The sequence below is a fragment of the Apostichopus japonicus genome, chromosome 13 (assembly GCF_037975245.1).
Source record: "Apostichopus japonicus isolate 1M-3 chromosome 13, ASM3797524v1, whole genome shotgun sequence".
In the NCBI taxonomy this organism is placed as follows: domain Eukaryota; kingdom Metazoa; phylum Echinodermata; class Holothuroidea; order Aspidochirotida; family Stichopodidae; genus Apostichopus; species Apostichopus japonicus.
Genome location: NC_092573.1, coordinates 25,073,206 through 25,094,753, shown reverse-complemented (window position 1 = coordinate 25,094,753; position 21,548 = coordinate 25,073,206). Strand labels below are relative to the sequence as shown.

Here is a 21,548-nt window from a genome sequence, read left to right as displayed (position 1 = left end):
ATCATTTTTGTGTTTTGGTTGTGTGAAAGCCAGTTTCGTTCATGAGATTAGTACGGGACCCTTTTGATATCCTTGTTGGACTTAATGGCAACATAAGAAACTGGTTTTAGTTAACTAACCTCCTTCTTACGTCCTGCTGGTGCAGTTACTGAAATGATGTTCCAGCAATTTAATCTCAACCCATGGAGACAAGCTTTGACATTATGCTTTTATTGTTATCGTTAGAATGGTTCTTTTGCTCACCCTTCTGTTATGTAAATTTCATTTCATATATTTTGTTTTTCCTCAATAAACATACAATGTAGATTGAATATGTATGCTTGTTTTTGACAATAAATGAAATTTTAAATTTATTAAGAGAGAGGAAGAGGTGTACATAACCTTAATGGGCTTAACGAGTAGATCCACTCCCCAAAAGGGGAAAGAAAAAATTTAACATGAATGGATTTAAAACACAAGATCAAATGGTTTGAAACATCGCAAAACTCCAGGTTGTACAGTATTATGTGTATTATACAGTATTAAGTGAATATTCAATAGCTATTTGCATAATAAGTACTAATATTCTCTTGAAATGAATGGGGTGAAGCATGAATTTTCATAATATTAGGCAAAGAATTTCCATAATTACTAGCTTGGTAACGTAAGCTCTGCATAACAACATCAGTTTGAGGACGTGGTTTGTGCATGGTACCAGCCTGCCTCATATTATGATTATGTATATCTTTATTGTATGTAAAAATACCTGTGGAAACAGGAGGATTATGATTATTAATAGAACGGTAAGCAAAAGTTTGCATAGTGAACGTTAATAAGGGCAGAATATTTAAGGAGATTGAGAGAAGCAAATATGTTGCTGGTGTGATTATTAAAGGAAGCAAAAGAAATATGAGGAATTGCTCTCTTTTGAAGCGTCAGAAGTTTCTTGATATTAGAATACATTGTACCGGATGAAACTGTCATGCAATAAGTGAGATGGGGATGAATAAGAGTAAAATGTAAAGAACAGAGAACTTGTCTCGGTAGTTGAATGCTTTAAATTAGAGAGAATCCCAACACCTTGGACAATCTGAGATTGAATTAACATGATTATTTCACGTCAAACCAGAGTCATGATTAACCCCTAGAAACGTTGCATGATCTACTCATTAAGATTATTTTCCATCCATTGATATGTCAGATGGCCAGTGAAGAAAATATTAGTAGTCATCAGCAAACAAGATAGTGGAACATTCCTCTGATACTTCGTGTACATGTCATTGACCTAAACGATCAAAAGTAACGGCCCTAACAATAGACCATTGTTGTTTATTAATGTTCATTGTGACTGGTATGTCCTGACTTTACATATTTCCACAGATGTGGATGAGTGTGAGAATACTGATGTTTATTGCCGTAATGGCAACTGCACCAACGAGATGGGAAGCTACACCTGTGAATGCCCGGAACACTACACATTATCTGCTGGAGGTACAAGATGCTATGGTAAGAACAAAGATCTTGTCAATACCATGATATCAATATCAGCGGGAGGGGGGGGGGGTCGATGTAGCTGGTATTAAGGAAAGTAATTGTATAGCTGTTGGAATTGTAACAACACCATATTATTGTCAACAACATGAAAGGATCCTTGTTGAGGGAACACTATGATATAACAGTCTGGAGTACAAGGAGTGCAAGCAGGAATTGCGAAGAAGTCATCATTGGCTTAGCAAAGCCGCAAGCTGACAGAAGTCAGTCTCTTAGATTCATACTTTACGTCGATGATTATTAATTGTCAATTGTCAACAACTCTGTTACTGGACGACATACATTAATCTTGAAGTGACTCGAACTCGGGACCTTATGATTGGAAGGCACCGGTGTTCACCACTGAGCTAACACTCCTAAGTACAATAATAATAATAATTTATTTTGTAAAGAGTAAAATCCACAAAAGTGCTCTAAAATGCTATGTAACAGCAAAAAAGAAATATAAAAATATGACACAAAATATGTAGTAAAAAATACAGAATTAAATACAATATAAATGAGTATGAAAAATGAAAAAACACGCACGTTTGAGTATTGCACATGAAAGAAATTTAAATACACAGTTTAAAAATTGCAGTAATGCTGTCTAAAAAGGAAAGTACAAGGTGTACAAGTTGATATGTAAAAAGCAGTACAAGGTGAACAAGGGTAAAAGGTAGTACAAGGTAAGAAGGAGTACAAAGTGATATGTAAAAACACCATCTTAATCCAAATATCATCACAGAACTGTTGTGGGGTACTTATCTGACTTGTCAGAAGTTCTATCAATGCATTGGCATAGCTGTTAATTGTTACCATCACTGTGACAATGGTGGTTTGTTTAAGAGATGTGTGTTAAAGTTAGATATCACTGATTATTTCTAAAACTAATATAACTTGTTACTTTAGTTAATGACACCATAGCTGTAAATGTTAGTTTTGAAATCAAGTCTTCCATAATTTTTTGATGTGACCAACCATACAGTGGCGTAAAATGCTACTTCCATCAGTTTGCTCCCTGCAGTTGTGATCATGCATGCACATGTGTTGGGGAATTAAGATATTATGAAACAATGTAAGGAAGTTGAGACTTTAAACTCTATGATATGTTTGATTTGCAGACTTGAGGCCTGGCAAGTGTTACACTAAAGTGATGGACTCTGACCGGGGTGATACTGGTTCCATGTGTGTGGGTATTCTCAGCATGGACACTTCTCGCTTCAAGTGCTGCTGTCTGGTAGGCCAAGGATGGGGTGATCCTTGTATGCCTTGTCCCGAGAACAACACAAGTGAGTCGATTGAAATGGAACCCACCATTATGATATGTCGCAGTCTTAATACTCAGTTTATGTCTGTATTGAGACGTGTGTTATTTTGTGTATGCATGCTATTAGCCCTACAGGGTTAGTGGGGTTGCTAGGAGATCGGACATTCAGTCAGCCTGTGGTACATGCCATGGGTTTACATGAAAGTAACTGGCACACAAAAACACATCTTGCTTCAAGAGAATATTTCCGGAAAGGCATTCATGATTATCTCCAGGAATACAGAAACTGTCGATATGAATGGAGAGTGACAGATAGGTTTCTGTAGGAAACAAAGTTATTAGACGAGATGTAGAAACATCCAGGAATATGGAGGTTTAGAGTTTAATAATGTGTGATGGCTGTATATGAATTCCTGAGCACACTCTTCACAGCTAATGGTTATTTGTAGAGTCCATGAGTACATTCTTCACAGCTGATGGCCATGTGTGTGTCCTGGGCTCATATGCACGAGGTAAAGACAAAGCTTGTAATTTGGAGCCTTTCCTGTAGATACGTGACATCACATACAGCCATTGGCATAGAGTACTATAGGTATGTGATATCACATATCAGGACAGTGAAACACAGTCATTTTTGTCTTGTAGCTGAGTACTTTCAACTTTGCCCTGATGGTCCTAAAATTGTACCTGATGGACCTGATAAACCTGGTGGACCGGACGGTGGTAGACCGGACGGTGGCGGACCGGACGGTGGCCGACCGGACGGCGGCCGACCGGACGGTGGCGGACCGGACGGTGGCGGACCGGATGGTGGCGGACCGGACGGTGGTGGACCGGATGGTGGCAGACCGGACGGTGGGCCAGATAATGGAAATGGTGGTAAGTCACAAACCCAAAAAGTTTAGTAATTATTATTATTATTATGATTATGAATATTGTTGTTGTTGTTGTTATTATTATTATTAAGCAGAATAAACATTTCAGGGTATTCATGGTTTGGCTTTACTCTGTTATTGCATTCGATATCAGATTGCCAGGTGCCTCACTCATTTAGGATTTTTCAAAAATTGATTCACGTTCTTGTTTTGTAATATTTGTTTTTTGTTTTTTTCTCAGACCAGAATGAGTGTGAGATCTTCCCACAGCTCTGTAACGGTGGTGATTGTATAAATACAATTGGAAGTTACAAGTGCATCTGCCCTGATGGATTTGAACTGAACAATGATTTCCTTGGATGTGTTGGTAAGGTCAAGGCACAATTTGTTTTTTTATTTGGTTTTTGGGGGGGATTGTCCCTCGAACAACCAGGTCTTGCCTTGGTCGTCTGAACCACAAATTTGGTTTTCCGGAAAATAAAAAAGGAACACAGTAAACAATTATGAAGTAATGCTTACACTTTTGTGAAGACGGTTTAGGTTTGGTGAATACAACACCAGCTTGTCAGTGAAACTGGGTACATAATAGTCTATATATAAATATATATAAATAACAGTCTATATATCTGGGAGTCAGTGAAACTGGGTAGATAATCGGCTTACAACTAAGTTTGTTTTAATTTCAGTGTCTCCATACTGATGGAGATGGCGATACTTAACTTTTCAGTTAACCTGTTTTTGGGGTATCTATGTAGTTACAATGCAATCTGTTTTGAGGCCCAAAGAAAAAGAAGAAAAAGAAAAGGTTGTCCCATGGATAACTTCCTTTGCAGATTTTGGGATATCCGGACGGAAATTTGGTTGTCCAGGACAATCAGACGACCATAAAACCTTTCCCCAGGGTATTATGCAAAGAAAACGGGTGAATTGTAGGTTAAAGGAGTACGACTTAAAATGGACAGAAAAATGTGGGTGTGAAAAATACTGCAAATTTGAAGAAGATTTTGATTTGTAAATTTATTAGTAGTTCCCTCCATCATCATATTATGTTGTTTTTGGATTTGGATATGAATGAATATACTTTGGATTACTTTGCAGACATTAACGAGTGTGAACGTTCCCAGTACATCTGTGGTGCAGGGGAGTGTATGAATCTGGTTGGTAATTACTCCTGTCTCTGTCCCACTGGATTTATGTTCATGGAAACGGTCTTTGGACGTAACTGCATGGGTGAGCCACTTTTTCTTACATCTTTCAGAATCGTGGAAGCCCTTGCGTGAGATATTTAGATACAGAGGGGAGGATATTTTTGGAAAATGTCAGGAAATGTCATGGTAGTTTTTCCCCGCATATATTCACTGAATGGAATTGGGACTTGTTGGGAAACTTTTCCTGTGGTGTAAGTTCCTGAAAACTGTGCATTAACCTCTGCCATCAAAATCTAGCTTGGTCGTAACAAACTTTTATTCTAAGGAAGGAGTTCACCAGAAAACCTGATTGGTTGCGTGCTAAAATCTGCTGATACTTGTTCCTCAGTAATACTCCTTTAAATGTATTCATCATCCTCCATTCATCTTCCATTCATCCTTCATCCATTCATCCTCTATTCAACATATATTCATCCTCCATTCATCCTTCATTCATCCTCCATTTATCCTTCATTCATCCTCCATTCATCCTTCATTCATCATCCTCAATTTGTTATCCATTCATCCTCCATTCATCCTTCATCATCCTCAATTTGTTATCCATTCATCCACTATACATCCTCCATTCATCCTCCATTCATCCTTCATTCATCCTTTATTTATCCTCCATTCATCCTCTATTCATCCTTCATTCATCTCCCTCAATTTGTCATCCATTCATCCTCCATTCATCCTCCTCAATTTGTTATCTATTCATCCTCTATTCATCCTCTATTCATCCTCCATTCTTCCTCCATTCATCCTCCATTCATCCTCCATTCATCTTCCATTCATCTTCCATTCATCCTCCTCCATTCATCCTCCATTCATCCTATATTCATCCTCCATTCATCCTCCATTCATCTTCCATTCATCCTCCATTCATCTTCCATTCATCCATTTATCCTCTATTCATCCTCCTCCATTCATCATCCATTCAACATATATTCATCCTCCATTCATCCTCCATTCATCTTCCATTCATCCTTCATCCATTCATCCTCTATTCATCCTCCATTCAACATATATTCATCCTCCATTCATCATCCATTCATCTTCCATTCATCCTTCATCCATTCATCCTCTATTCATCCTCCATTCAACATATATTCATCCTCCATTCATCCTCCTTCAATCATCATCCATTCATCCTCCATTCATCATCCTCAATTTGTTATCTATTCATCCTCTATTCATCCTCCATTCTTCCTCCATTCTTCCTCCATTCATCTTCCATTCATCTTCCATTCATCCTCCATTCATCCTCCATTCATCCTATATTCATCCTCCATTCATCTTCCATTCATCCTCCATTCATCTTCCATTCATCCATTTATCCTCTATTCATCCTCCTCCATTCATCATCCATTCAATATATATTCATCCTCCATTCATCCTCCATTCATCTTCCATTCATCCTTCATCCATTCATCCTTCATCCATTCATCCTCCATTCAACATATATTCATCCTCCATTCATCATCCATTCATCTTCCATTCATCCTTCATCCATTCATCCTCTATTCATCCTCCATTCATATATTCATCCTCCATTCATCCTCCATTCATCCTCCTTCAATCATCCTCCATTCATCCTCCATTCATCATCCTCAATTTGTTATCCATTCATCCTCCATTCATCATCCATTCATCTCCCATTCATCCTTCATCCATTCATCCTCTATTCATCCTCCATTCAACATATATTCATCCTCCATTCATCCTCCATTCATCCTTCATTCATCCTCCATTCACCCCTTCAATCATTCTCCATTCATCCTCCATTCATCATCCTCAATTTGTTATCCATTCATCCTCTATTCATCCTCCATTCATCCTCCTCCAGTCATCCTCCATTCATCTTCCACTTGTCTTCTATTTGTTAACTCTTTTGTCTTCAGTAGTCAATTGACACAATGTTATGTTTTTATCTCCTGTATGCTTTATTTTTTCCAGATATCAGACAGATGCACTGTTATGTCTCAATCAATGAAACTGAGGATGGCAGTGAATGCCAGAATGCTATTCCTTCCCTGATGACCCGGAAACAGTGTTGTTGCAGTGGTATCCAGGGTGCCGGATGGGGAGACCCATGTAACCCCTGTGCAACACCTGACACAAGTAAGGTTATCATAGTGAAAAGGGTAACATTGGGGTGATCAGACAGGTACGCACTTGTGCAAGTATTGAACCTACAGATGTAAAAGACAAGAGAAGTTAGTCGCCCTTACGTTTGTATCCTAGCAGGTCTTTCTCAGAGGAGAACTGTAACAAAAATATACTCAGCTCACCTTTAACAGAGACAGATGGACAAAATGCAAATTGGATAATTGAACAATTAATAGAGCAGAATCAGACATAACAAAGAGAGCTGAGATATGACAATGACAATGAACAACAATTTTTTTCCAGCAATTTTGTACAGTACATGAATGTTTAACAAAGTATAAACAAATATTTTGATATACAATACAATCTTAGAGAGACAGGTACAAAGAAAAAAACACATTCATCATGTTAGTTGATATACAATATTGAAGCTATACAAATGCATGGAAAAGAGGAAAAAAGAAGCGCAATGCTTATAGAATGTTTTCCCCATTTTGAATATAATAAATATATACATATACTGGAGGGAAATTGGTGAAATGAAACAAAGCTCCAAAAATTAAATAATATAGTAGATTAAAGGTAAAAAAAAAACACAACCTGCACAGGAGTACTGTAGTAAATGGATGTGAAAGAAATGGGGTTAGGAGGAAAAAACAACATGTGAATATAGATGTGATAGGGTGGAAATGGGTGGGGGGGTGGTGGGGAGTCTGAATGGTGTGAAGAGCTTTCATATAAAGACTTCCCTGCCCGAGGCAGTTACCTAAAAATTCAATGCCTTGTAGAACCATCGTATAATGGTGACATGGCTGTTTTAATTTATCATTCATTACACGCTGGTATTTTGTCATTTCAGATGAGTACTACACAATATGTCACTCCCAGGGTAGAGGAAATCAGGGACTCACTGGTATGCCAGTTGGTAAGTCTAGCTCAACACAAATAATTATTTTCTCGGAACAATAAATAGTTTTTCTTGTCAGCTGAAATTTATGTTGCAAATTATATATATATATATATATATTTGTGTGAAACTGCATAGCACAGAGTATTGCGTCCTACTCAGCTTGGCTGCAGTCCCCTGCTCAGCATCGTAAGTTTGATGCATTGCCTCATTGTGATTGGTCTCCCTTACTTCTCAGATATCAACGAGTGTGAGATAGATGGGATTTGTGTTAACGGTGTCTGCATGAACGAAGACGGAAGCTTCCACTGTGCTTGCAGTTTGGGATACAGCTACAACCCACAGATCATTGGCTGTGAAGGTAATAACAGCTAAATATTATCGAAACTTCATCTTGACCTATGTGTGTTCCTCCCAACAGCTTGGGATGGATTGGAAGGGAAAGTGTGTGGGAAGGGGGGGGTGTGGGCGGGTTGGTGGCAGTTGGTCATTCTTAAGCATCCATAGTAGCTAGGTTAATGATCGGTCTTTAGATCTCCTTTAGTCTTAGAGAGAGAAGAAACAAATTAGCAAACTGCTTCTCTCATGACTCCTAAGCTTATTCTGTTGAATCATTTATCTCTTTCCCTTTGGTCGATTTAAGCAATTTAGCAAACACTGTCTGAGAAGTGTTGAGCGGAAGTTTATAGATACAGCGAATGTACTGATATAAACTCCCAGCTATGTAATTCTGTTCTACAGGGCTATCACCAAGATAGTCAGCATACAATACTGTTATTATAAGTCAATCACTTTGGAAGATCTAATCATAATACAATAATTGTCCTTGTGTGACAGTCTCAGAGAGTAATTAATGCCCCGTTTTTTATGCTTGACTAATTTATCTTTGGTCTGCAGATGTTGACGAGTGTGCCCGTGGCCTGGACCGGTGCATGGGAAGAGCTTTCTGTGTCAATGTTCCCGGAAACCATTACTGTGATTGTCCAGATGGCTACAAACTGACCAGGAGTGGCATTTCATGTACAGGTCAGACAAAACACTCATTTTTTTTTAGCAACCTAAGATGATCTCCGTAAAATGTTTCCAGAGCGTAGTGAAGCGTGGAGCCGTAGTACCTAAGAGTTCAGCAAGGGTACAAAGCAGTTACATTAGTGTCCCATTAACCTGATGTCTATAACGTCCCATTAACCTCATGTCTATAACGTTCTGGGATCATATAAAGTGGTGTGTTTGTCAAGGAGGGGGAGGGGCCCAGCTAATATAGTGACGAAACAACATGTTAGCATATTCAAGTGGGGGATAGCCAGGTTAAGGTTGAGGTTTCGGGGGTGAGGAATGGTAGGAGGCAGAGAATGATTAGATAGAAAGATCTGTCATTGAAATATAATGGCTATTTTTCTTTCTACCAGATATCGATGAATGTGTAGAAGAATTTGATGTCTGTGGAAATGGACAATGTTCGAATAAAATGGGAGGGTATGACTGTGCTTGCGAGAGAGGCTTTGAACGCAGCGATGACGGTAGCACTTGTGTCGGTGAGTTTCTTTTTATTTCATTTTATCTTGTGAAGTATGAATTGTTGTCAATTTATTTCTTTACACTTTTGAACATTTGTTTGTATGTGGGGTTCCAGCAGTTTTTGGGAACTAGAAATGGTTTGAATATTTTATATCCAGGTCGCAGGGATTCAGCTCCAAACAAGCATGGCTGGGTTCAGATGTTTTCAGCTTTGAATTCAAATCCAGACAGCCTCAGCTCCATGCAGCCAGCATGGACTAATTTACATACTAGAGGAGGGTGGGGGGGGGGGTGTTGGGAGGGACACAGTGTGTGAGCTATAATTTCTCTTATAATGCCCATTACATGAGATATATAGATATATCTAAGCCTATATCACCACATGTTCCTTGTTAGCAAGGAACATATTTGCCAAGGGTTAAAATCTGATCAAAATGGTTTCAATTCTGTAAATTTACAGAAGGTCTTCTGTGTTCTTCATTCCAGATATCAACGAGTGTGATTTTGCGTTTGGTGTCTGCGGTAACGGAACCTGCATTAACACCGTAGGGTCACACGAATGTTCCTGTCACTACGGATTTGAACGGTCAGACAGTGGAGTTTGCCAAGGTATTGACATAGTTTATTGGTACATATGACTCTTGCTAAATGATACTGATAGATGTGGTATGTAGGAATTAGTTATCCTTCAGCTTTAGATATAGGAGACATCAACTTTTTTGCCAATACAGTTTCAATATATTCAAGACTGCTGCTTTGATCTCATTGGTGTGTCTAACTTCAATACTTTATATTAGTATAAGGTATTAGGAAAAACATATATAACAATAATGAATCCTGCTCATGTCCCCTTTTGTGTGTTCTCTCTAGACTTCCTCCCCCCTTGCAAGCCCTCTGTCCTGCATGTTGTTCATCCTGCATCTTTTAATCCAGCATTAAGTTATTAATATCAATCTTGCATTATTTTGGCCAAGTTACGGATTGAGGAGATACTTTTGTCAGTCTGTATTCATCCAGAGATAACCAGCTGACACCACCCCCTCCTCCCTCCTCCCTCCTCCCTCCTCCCTCCTCCCTCCTCCCTCCTCCCTCCTCCCTCCTCCCTCCTCCCTCCTCCCTCCTCCCTCCTCCCTCCTCCCTCCTCCCTCCTCCCTCCTCCCTCCTCCCTCCTCCCTCCTCCCTCCTCCCTCCTCCCTCCTCCCTCCTCCCTCCTCCCTCCTCCCTCCTCCCTCCTCCCTCCTCCCTCCTCCCTCCTCCCTCCTCCCTCCTCCCTCCTCCCTCCTCCCTCCTCCCTCCTCCCTCCTCCCTCCTCCCTCCTCCCTCCTCCCTCCTCCCTCCTCCCTCCTCCCTCCTCCCTCCTCCCTCCTTCCTCCTCCCTCCTCCCTCCTCCCTCCTCCCTCCTCCCTCCTCCCTCCTCCCTCCTCCCTCCTCCCTCCTTCCTCCTCCCTCCCTTCCCCATGTTTCCTTTCTTCCTACATACAAACCTGACCCATAGGACATGAACACCCTGACAGGATTGAGTCTCTCATTTGCTATTGATACTATTCTCTCTTGTTTCTTTCCTCGTTCAGATATTGATGAATGCAATACGCTCATGGGCCGATGTCCTAATGGTGCTTGTGTGAACACCATCGGTTCCTTCTTTTGCGATTGCATGGTTGGATATTCACCCCAAGGACCAAGCATGGCTTGCGTGGGTAGGTCAACCTTTTCCTCATGTACTGAACCCACAAAAACATGAGCTCAATTTAATGTGAAAACCTAACTTCTTGTAATTGTAGCACTTTAAATTCCTTGTGGATTATTTGGTCTGTACTTGGCTTGTGTATTTTGAAAGGGAGAAAGAACATGTAGTATAAATAAATATTTATATTATATTAAAATATATTATGATACAAATAAAGCATACGTGTTTAATATCTTAAAACGTGAAAGAATTTTGGTTGTTTTACTGCTCAGATAACAAGATGTTTATAGCCAGTGTGTATAAATGCTGCTATCTGGTTGGTCTGAATTGACAAGTGCAAATAAAAAAGCAAACAGTGTTGTAGAAAGGTAGTATATAAAATAATAGCATAAAATAATAGGACAAGCAAAACCATTCTCCCTGGTGATTTTTAATGCTTGCCATAGAATCCCTGTTAACTACTGGGGGTGTAGCCCCTGTTAACCACCGTGCGTTTGGCCCTCGCAGTTAATAAATAGTAGGGGCTGTGGAAGAGTGCACCCTTTAATCATAAAAATATGTTATGGTTGACTTTCCTCCTCTGCTCATAAAGAATCAGGAACTTTTTATATATTTATTTATTTATTTGTTTCTTGTCTTTGTTCTTTGTTTTGTAGTTTCACCGTTTAATTGATGTTTACTGTTTACTCTATGTGCTTCAGCTATCTCAAAAACGATTCTTTAGTTTTCATTCAGTTAACTATCATTGTGTATATTTTTCTTACTTTCTGGGACCTTTTTTACCCCCCTACAATTGATTTTATTCTTTCAGATATGGACGAGTGTGTCGATATCCCAGGGATCTGTGAGAACGGTTTCTGCAAGAATTTCATCGGCGGTTACAGATGCGTCTGTGATGATGGCTTTGAGGTGGGTGCCGTGGATGGTAACTACGGAGAATACTGTATCGGTAAGTGTGCAAATCGATGCCAGCTACCCGAAGGTACCACAAAGATGGTACCTCATGGTACACATTATTATCATCAAAAAAAGTTTCTCAAAACTTGGTAAAACTCCAATTTGGTCAGATATATATATTTTTTTTAAATGAGTTTGATGCAAACTTAACCATCATCACTGTCAGACTTTTATACTAGATTAGATGATTTGGAATCGGTTTGGGAGACACAGTGTGCTTAAAAGTGTGCCTCCATATGCTGTATAGACTGAAGACTTTGAGAAACTCTCAAATAAACTGTGCATCACAAAACCCACAAGTACTTTTTAATGTTCAATATATGATGGTGATTTTCTCTGATGGGGATGGTAACTTTCGATTGTTATTGCTGCAATGATCGAGTTTGTATTTAAAAAGTATGAGAAAGTGGCACGTGGAAATGCCATTACTTATGAACAAAAAGTCAAACCCCGCACTCCTCCCCTGAGATGACATTAACCAGGATATCTCCTAAATGGAGCAAGATTTTTAATAAACATTTAAATCTGTATCAAATAAGAAACAGATGGCCATGGGGGATTGCTTCATCTATTGACGTATGTGAACACCGTCCTTCTGGTAAGCTTTTGTGTGGTTTAATACTCAGGGATGTGTCCAGGATTTTCTGAGTGCCGGGTATACTGATCGCCGTCCTGGGGGAGGGGTCTAATGGGAGGGGTGACATTTTTTGATTTTTGAAGTTGTATACAGAGCTAGTGTAGTGTGATACTGCATGCTGCAGATTAAAGCCATGCCTACTCCATATCTCCGCACCTGTGTTTATGTGAATTTGACAAATAGGGGGGAAACGAGGATACATGTGGCCCAATTTATGTTGAATATAATGTTAGGAATGTCAGGATTTTAGATGATAATAGTGCTGGGCGGGATTCACAATTTTTAAGGCAGTGCTGGGTGGTAATTTTTAGTGCTGGGCGGGGCCGCCCAGTGCCGCCCAGCGTGGGCACATCCCTGATACTGTTTTATATCTATGTTTGTTTAATCCTGCAGACATCGACGAGTGCCTGGAGATAAACAATCTCTGTTTGAGCGGTGATTGCATCAACCTAGAAGGAAGTTTCCGTTGTAATTGCCGACCAGGTTACATCCTCTCCGACGATGGACTCTCCTGCATTGGTATGTAAAGATTTGCTTTCATACTCTTCCTGTGATAATATTGTAAGATAGGATTACATTGATGGGCCATTTTTAAATTCTTAATGTGTAATTATAAATAATTTGATTGGTGAGGCTGGTGGGGGGGGGTAGTGGGGGTGTTAGGGAAGAGGATAAGGAAGGTGTTATTGGTCGTACTAATCCTAATGTTTAAATATATTTTTATACAATTACTGAAGTTATTCTTGCTCAAATGCTTAATTTTAAATGAGACAACAGACTAAGAGTAGTTAAGAAAGGTTCATAAGCATTAACTTTTTGAACAGTAATTATAAGATTAATAATCAAGTCTATGTTGGTAGTTGCCATGGGAATTATACTGTCCTCTGTCACGATAACTCTGTCACGATAACTCTGTCACGATAACTCTGTCACGATAACTCTGTCACGATAACATTACGATCTGCGCCATGAATGAACACTTGACTGTATCAAACACTGATTGAAATGAATACTGATTGTAAAGCACTTAACTAAATGAACTCTAATTAAACAATACATGAACGCACACTTTGCACACTGAGTGAACGCTGACATCATCAAAAGATTGTAAAGAACTAAATGAACACTGATTGAACACTGAGTGAGCGCTGACAAAATCAAAAGATTGTAAAGAACTAAATGAACACTGATTGAACACTGAGTGAGCGCTGACAAAATCAAAAGATTGTAAAGAACTTAATGAACACTGATTAAACACTGAGTGAGCACTTAAATAATCAAAAGATTGTAAAGAACTAAATGAACACTGATTGAACACTGAGTGAGTGCTGAAATAATCAAAAGATTGTAAAGAACTAAATGAACACTGAGTGAGCGCTGACAAAATCAAAAGATTGTAAAGAACTTAATGAACACTGATTAAACACTGAGTGAGCACTTAAATAATCAAAAGATTGTAAAGAACTAAATGAACACTGATTAAACACTGAGTGAACGCTGATATCATCAAAAGATTGTAAAGAACTTAATGAACACTGATTGAAACGGACAGAGTTGTAAAACACTAAATGAAAACTGTTTAAGCTCTACATGAACACTGATTATCAAAGAATATGTGAATGATTTTTCAATAATAATAATAATTAATAACAATAATACACTCTAAAACTGATGCCCCTACACTAGTTTATCATAGTTTTATATTTACAGATTGGAACTAGTATTAGCACTCCACCTGTAGTTAGACCTGTGTCTGATAAATTAGTTGTTGCTGTTGTCGTCTGCCACAGATATGAGGCGAGCTCCATGCTTTGAGCTCTTTTTGGCCAACCAGTGTTCGAGCAGCCGGAGCAACAACCTCACCCTGCTTGAATGCTGCTGCACTCGAGGTGCCGGGTGGGGATTCCCCTGTCAAATCTGCCCTGAGGAAGGAACAGGTAAGTACAGCTATTAGCATACTAGAGGAGGGTGGGGGGGGGTGGGGGCACTGGGTGAGCTATAACATGTACATAGCCTTCCTATCATGATATGATCTTTGATGTTATTTGATGCCATGTGCCCCTATGGTCCTGTCTACGTCCCCAGTAGATCCCCAGTATTGGGGAGGAGGGGGGGGGACACTGTGTGAGCTATAACATGTACAAAGCCTTCCAATCATGATATGATCTTTGATGTTACAGATGCCTTTGATGCCATGTGCCCCTATGGTCCTGTCTACGTCCCCAGTAGATCCCCAGTATTGGGGAGGAGGGGGGACACTGTGAGCTTTAACATGTACATAGCCTTCCTATCATGATATGATCTTTGATGTTACAGCTGCCTTTGATGCCATGTGCCCCTATGGTCCTGTCTACGTCCCCAGTAGATCCCCAGTATTGGGGAGGAGGGGGGACACTGTGTGAGCTATAACATGTACAAAGCCTTCCAATCATGATATGATCTTTGATGTTACAGCTGCCTTTGATGCCATGTGCCCCTATGGTCCTGTCTTCGTCCCCAGTAGATCCCCAGTATAGGGGAGGGGGGGGACACTGTGTGAGCTATAACATGTACATAGCCTTCCAATCATGATATGATCTTTGATGTTACAGATGCCTTTGATGCCATGTGCCCCTATGGTCCTGTCTTTGTCCCCAGTAGATCCCCAGTATAGGGGAGGAGGGGGGGGGACACTGTGTGAGCTATAACATGTACATAGCCTTCCAATCATGATATGATCTTTGATGTTACAGCTGCCTTTGATGCCATGTGCCCCCATGGTATTGGCTACATACCCAGTAGATCCCCCAACGTCTACTCTGACATCGATGAGTGTAAAATGTTCCCATCAGAGTGCATAGACGGCGATTGCATCAATACAGACGGTTCTTTCAGGTGCGAGTGTGGACAAGGTCGCCGTCTGGACCAAACCGGCAAGATTTGTCAGAGTGAGTACCCAAACAGTTGTACGGGTGAGATGGTTATCAATATGACCAGTCATCCTTGTTTACCTTTGTTCTCTGGATAGAATAAAAAAAAAAAAAAAATTCTCTAAAAATACAGGAGAAGAAATCTCTGAATGTTAATATGTTTTCCCTTGTTCTCTCTTTCATCTCAAGATATCAATGAGTGTATAGAACAGCCGAACCTCTGTGGCAGAAATTCAAGTTGTGTCGATACCATCGGCTCCTTCCAGTGTATCTGTGGAGAGGGCTTCCAGACGGGTCGAGGTGGCCGTTGTGAAGGTGAGCGGGTGCGCGCACTTTAAACAACGCCATTGAAAAATGAAGACACTTGCGAAGGCAGCACTCTTCTCGCTACTAAATGAGTGGAGCACTCCTGTACTCAGTCTGTTCTGAGAAAACTGTTATGAGAAAACTTAAAGAGTTGCTGTGTTTGTGTGTATATATAGATAAACATAGAAGGTTTCAGTGGCCTTAAAGATACGTGTTCCTTTACGATAGCAATGACATACTGCATGTTTCCTTGTCAATATCAATGAAATACCAATGCATGAAATGTTCCATAACCGATTTTAAGTGTCGTATAGAAAAGAATGACTTTTTTTTAATGATGTGAATGATTTGAGTTGTTTTCATGAAGATAGGAAATCGTTTTTAAGGTAGGTTTAATTGAGACGTCAATGGCTTACTTTTGAGTGTCATCAATATATGAAATGATTCTTTTTTTGTATTCATGACGATTATGAATGATTTTGAATTTAGGTTTTTTGTCAAGATGTGAAATTTAAAGTTTACATCAAATGGTAACTGTGTTTTAAGTTATGTTTCCATCAACTTGTGAATGATATATTAAATTTCTGTGGATGCTTTGAGATTTCAATCACTTTTTTTCTCCCTTCAAGATATCAACGAATGCCGCAGAAGTAGAAACCTTTGTGCCTTCCGTTGCCAGAACCTGCCCGGCTCTTTCCGTTGCACCTGTCCTAGAGGATTTGCCCTTACAGAGGATGGCAGACTATGCAGAGGTTGGTACCTATCCATCCTGCCATAAAGCCCTGCCCTTCATAGAGCCCTAATTCATAAAGCCCTTCATAGAGCCCTTCATAAAGCCCTAATTCATAAAGCCATGCCAGCTAGTACTTTGTATGGAGGAATCATGACATATACACGGTGTACGAGTTTTCCCCAAAGAACAAAGCATTTGAAACAACATGTAGAAGAAGAGAAGAAAAAACGCTGCGATAACAGAACCACTATAAAATGCGAATTGTTTATTCACAGATCTGTCCTTCTAGGTCAAAGGTCATAAGAAGTTATTATTTTGCCAAAGAAATGATGTCCAAACCTGCGCCTCTCCTTGAGGCTTTCTCTGCAACCCTTTGTTAAAGTCTGTAAAAACAGGGTATGATGCAGAACTCTGTGACGGTGATAAGAACATGTGACAGTATGTATGTGACAGTGACATGCAATCATGACATTGTTGGTATTGAATGAAGTAAAATTGAAAGTAGGGAAAGGATAGTGTTGTTACAAGCAAACAGTATCTCAGGTTTGGATTGTTCTCGGGTTTTCTTTCACGGTGTCCGAAACATTGACGGTCTCCTCTATTTCTCTCCCATCGTAAAGATTTTGACGAATGCGAAAGCGGCGAGAACAACTGCAGATACGGTTGCAGGAACCTGATTGGAAAGTTCATGTGTGTCTGTCACGAGGGCTACCAAGCCGTCGGGGGCGACGGAAACATCTGCAGAGGTGAGTCGATGTCATTGAAAACACCTGGACCGCATGTTACAGCTATCAGTTTACGTTCATTAAATTGTAAATTTGGAATCTTTCCAAAGTATGATGATTTGGTAGAACACAGGCACTTATCGCTAATAAATTTTGGGGCACACTCGTCGGGACTCGTTTATAAGTTTTCAGTCAGTTCTATGCTCACAAGTTATTTTGATTTTTTTTTACATTTTTGTCAGATGTGGATGAATGTTCTATCAGACACAACCTTTGTGATAACGGTATCTGTATGAATACGCCTGGAAGCTTCCAGTGTGTCTGTAACTCTGGCTTTGTAGCTTCACCGGAAGGCAACGCATGCGTCGGTACGTATCACCTGTGAAAGCAGTCACTGAAATATATGTATGTCATACCCTCCGTACAGCTGGTCCATAAAATGTATTAATCAACAGAATTTACGAATGTATCAACTGAATTTAGAGAACGGTTTTTTTTTTCACCTCATAAACCTGAAGTGTAAAATGTCACCTTTAGATGTTACCCCATAGTGTCTTCTGTCAATCGTCCCCGCAGACCAGAGACGTGGCACCTGTTACGGTGTCTTACACCATGGACTATGTCAGGATCCAGTAGAAAGAGTGCCCTCTATTACAGTTGGCCAGTGTTGCTGTAACGGTTTCAAGGCTTGGGGCAATGACTGTGAGACCTGTCCAATATTTGGAACATGTGAGTACCCGATCGTAAATGTTCACTGCAAATGGAAAAGCTTTCACCATATTTCGGACAGGTTTGTTTCAAGAATGAAGGGGATATTTCTTAGGCCTGTTTATTCGATATCTATAGCAGGCTTTCAAAGTGTTCCCTTAAATTTAGTAAGATGTAGATGTAGATTTAGTAGATGTTTAAAATATGATGCAGACTGTCAGCAATAAAAACCAAGTGTTTGGTAAATCTATTAACTGGACTTTTTCTTTTTTCTTCTTGGAGAAACTGAAATCTTGTCATCATCGTCATCATCATCATCGTCATCATCTTTCACCGCATCGTTTATTGTTTGTTTGTTTCAGCCGAGTACCTGAACCTTTGCAGAACCCCGGTGTCTCCCACTATTGACATCTGTGCCTCAGTTGTGGGACTCTGTAGTAATGGCCTCTGTCTCAGTGATAATGGAGGCTTCATCTGTCAGTGTAACCCTGGTTACCTCATCAGCAGAGATGGAACTACATGTGAAGGTAACAATAAACATATCGACCAAGATCATGTGATCACGTTTAACCTGGTCTTGTCTAGTATTCTATTCTCTCTTCAAGGGACTCTTGATACTCGCAGGAAGTGACATCGTCATGATCACACAGTTACCATGTATAAGGGATTGCTAAGAGTGTTTGATGTCACTTTAAAAGTCATGGAAATAAGGAACTGTTCAATGTTTGCAGGAATGGGTGGGTGGGTGGGTGGGGAGTGGGTGGGATGTGGCAGTTCAAATCATGAGCAAAGGCTCTGCTCTGCAGCCACATTTATTCAAGGTTGGTTCAAGTGATTCTTTGTTCATACTTGCAGAGAAGGGTTAAAGGGAGAGGGAAGGCAGTGGGGGCAGGGCAGTGGGGGCAGGGCGGTGGGGGCAGGTGGTGTGGAGATGGGAGGACATGTTTGCCTTTGTATGGTGTCGCTATATGTCTATTCATGATCAGCTAGCTGGAGTGTAATTTCTTATTTTATATTCACAGACAAAAATGAATGTGATAGCAACATGTGTTCACATGACTGCAGGAATACTCCAGGAAGCTTTAAATGTCTCTGTCCACATGGATATGTACTCAGCCATAACATGGTAACATGTGAAGGTACGTGAATGTTCATTAATCAGACCTGTTCATGTGTTTACATGGATATGCACTAAGCCAGATATGTGAAGTTTTTGCTAGGTCAAAATGCATACATGTGTTCACCAAAATGCAATTAAAAAAACAAAATACTCCAGGAAGTTGTCTCTGTCCATATTAGATATGTGCTCAGCCATGACATGATAACATGAAGGCATGTGAACACTTTGTGAGAATGTGCATGTGTTCACATGGATATGCAAAACGAGCACCTGTGAATCCTCCCAAGGGCAGAGACATTCCTGACAGCGACATTGGCTGTACGGCTCGAGCACTCGACCTTTCAACTTCACGATCCGATGGTGATATTACCATCGGCGCCTTGAATGAAGTTAAGGAGACATAACAGGTTGATATTCCGTAAGAGGAATCACAGAGTGTGTGAAAACTTGACATGACAAGCTTGTTGCAGTTAACTGACATGTGTCATGTCCTGAGTGTGTGTGTGTGTGTGTACAGATGCAAGAAATCGCCAAGAGAAAAGACCAAATATTTCCTTGTAAAAGTTCTGAAAGCAAGCCATAGTCTGTTGCAGTGGATGAGCAGACTTCCACGACCTAGCTGACACATTGATAGGCTCCTCCTCCTCCTTCTGTCATCTTGATCTGTAAACGCTTTTCTACAACTTCTTTGTTTGTTTATTTTGTTACAATATTTTGCTGGTATGTTTAGATTTAGACGAATGTCTCCTAGACCTGCATAGCTGTCAGCACCGATGTGAAAACACGGTTGGCGGATTCCAGTGTGTTTGCCGAGATGGTCACTTGCAAGTCGGCATGGCTTGTCCTGGTTAGCACATAGTCCCATCATGTCTAACGGCTGAACTAAACCTCTTACATTAAATCTATATTCATCAACTATTCCTTAAACGGTATCTATGTGTTCTATATCACTCACACATCGCTATCATTACCAATTGACCTCACTTATCTTGGTATTCGGTGTTTCCTTATGATTAAGCCTTTATCATGACATAATATCAACAACAAGCATTAAGAAATTTAGCAGCCTGGTATATTATTCACTTTAAGGACTGCATAGGTTCTCCAAAAAATTCCAAAGCAGGCACCTTCATCAATCATTTTCCCATAAATATCTGGACTTCCTTTAAATCACTTTTAATCCCTCTAAAAGTGCAAAATATGTTATGCTTGGTCCCAAAGACTCTAATACATTGCATTGCACATATGTCAAGGTAAGACAGTTGTAGCAATACAATACAACATCACTGATGCTTGATGCAATGCTAAATGTCATTTCTGTTCCTTCCATTTCAAAATGATCAGTTTAATACATCAACATATTGTGGATATTTGACTGTAAACGGTGCGACCTAATTTACGACGGGAGTATATCTTGAAAAGTAAAACAAAGGTGAAAGCATGACCCTGCCATTCAATATCTTCCATATTGTTAGACTCTCACATAAATACATACAGTATATAGAGGTCTTGTGTTCTTGCACTGACACTGCTAAACCTAGAGTGACTTTACATATATCATGTATGTATTCACATGAAATAATTAACATTCAGCAAAACATAGAGACTTTACATATATCATGTATGTATTCACATGAAATAATTAACATTCAGCAAAACATAGAGACTTTACATATATCATGTATGTATACCCATGAAATAATTAACATTCAGCAAAACATAGAGACTTTACATATATAATGTATGTATTCATATGAAATAACTTACATTCCGCAAAACTCCTAGAGTGACTTTACATATATAATGTATGTATTCATATGAAATAACTTACAATCAGTAAAAGCTAGAGAGACGTAACACATATATAATGTATGTAGTCACATGAAATAATTTACAATCAATAATGTAGACTTATTATTTACTTACTCTCCATTATTTGTTTACGCTTACCTTAAATAACAATGTTACACATTATACATAGATAAATATATATATATTTATATATATATATAATTATATACTGTATAGACATCTTTCACTGGGAATATAATCTTTCATTTCCGGGCAGGTATTGTTATCAATTTAACTGTCATCTCTCCTTTAAATATAATCGGCATTAGCCCCGAGTTACAAAGATTGCCAAGAGTTTCCAGCAAACCGTAACCGTCAGAATTTTCTCTGTATTCTGAAGAGACTAGTGGTTGTGCAAATTAATTTCTTAGGGTCAAAATCTGTTCAAACAATGAAGGTTAGAAGTGGTCAATTTGTATGTGATATGTTATGTGGGTTGTGTTGGATTGGAGGTGGGTGGGTGGTGTGGGGGGATGGGGGGTTCAGGGAGTAAGGGGATGGGTTGATGTGGTCTGCATGAATTATTTTTTACAAGATACA

The 21,548-nt window shown here is 39.6% G+C and overlaps 1 protein-coding gene across 2 annotated transcripts in view; it reads left to right on the top strand.

The window, feature by feature from the left end:
• LOC139978259 (fibrillin-3-like) overlaps positions 1-21,548 on the top strand; it is an 80,361-nt gene that overhangs the window by 53,634 nt on the left and 5,179 nt on the right. The window contains exons 35-58 of one of the 2 annotated variants that reach the window (XM_071988285.1): positions 1,360-1,485; positions 2,634-2,801; positions 3,425-3,658; positions 3,896-4,021; positions 4,753-4,884; positions 6,798-6,962; positions 7,810-7,875; positions 8,096-8,218; positions 8,755-8,883; positions 9,267-9,392; positions 9,862-9,984; positions 10,947-11,072; positions 11,874-12,011; positions 13,050-13,175; positions 14,447-14,593; positions 15,389-15,583; positions 15,755-15,880; positions 16,501-16,623; positions 17,225-17,350; positions 17,572-17,697; positions 17,906-18,058; positions 18,400-18,564; positions 19,060-19,176; positions 19,888-20,004. In XM_071988285.1, coding sequence (XP_071844386.1) covers positions 1,360-1,485; positions 2,634-2,801; positions 3,425-3,658; positions 3,896-4,021; positions 4,753-4,884; positions 6,798-6,962; positions 7,810-7,875; positions 8,096-8,218; positions 8,755-8,883; positions 9,267-9,392; positions 9,862-9,984; positions 10,947-11,072; positions 11,874-12,011; positions 13,050-13,175; positions 14,447-14,593; positions 15,389-15,583; positions 15,755-15,880; positions 16,501-16,623; positions 17,225-17,350; positions 17,572-17,697; positions 17,906-18,058; positions 18,400-18,564; positions 19,060-19,176; positions 19,888-20,004 — 3,303 coding nt within the window. The remainder of the gene's footprint in view (positions 1-1,359; positions 1,486-2,633; positions 2,802-3,424; positions 3,659-3,895; positions 4,022-4,752; positions 4,885-6,797; positions 6,963-7,809; positions 7,876-8,095; positions 8,219-8,754; positions 8,884-9,266; positions 9,393-9,861; positions 9,985-10,946; positions 11,073-11,873; positions 12,012-13,049; positions 13,176-14,446; positions 14,594-15,388; positions 15,584-15,754; positions 15,881-16,500; positions 16,624-17,224; positions 17,351-17,571; positions 17,698-17,905; positions 18,059-18,399; positions 18,565-19,059; positions 19,177-19,887; positions 20,005-21,548) is intronic. The other variant, XM_071988287.1, reaches the window with a different exon arrangement.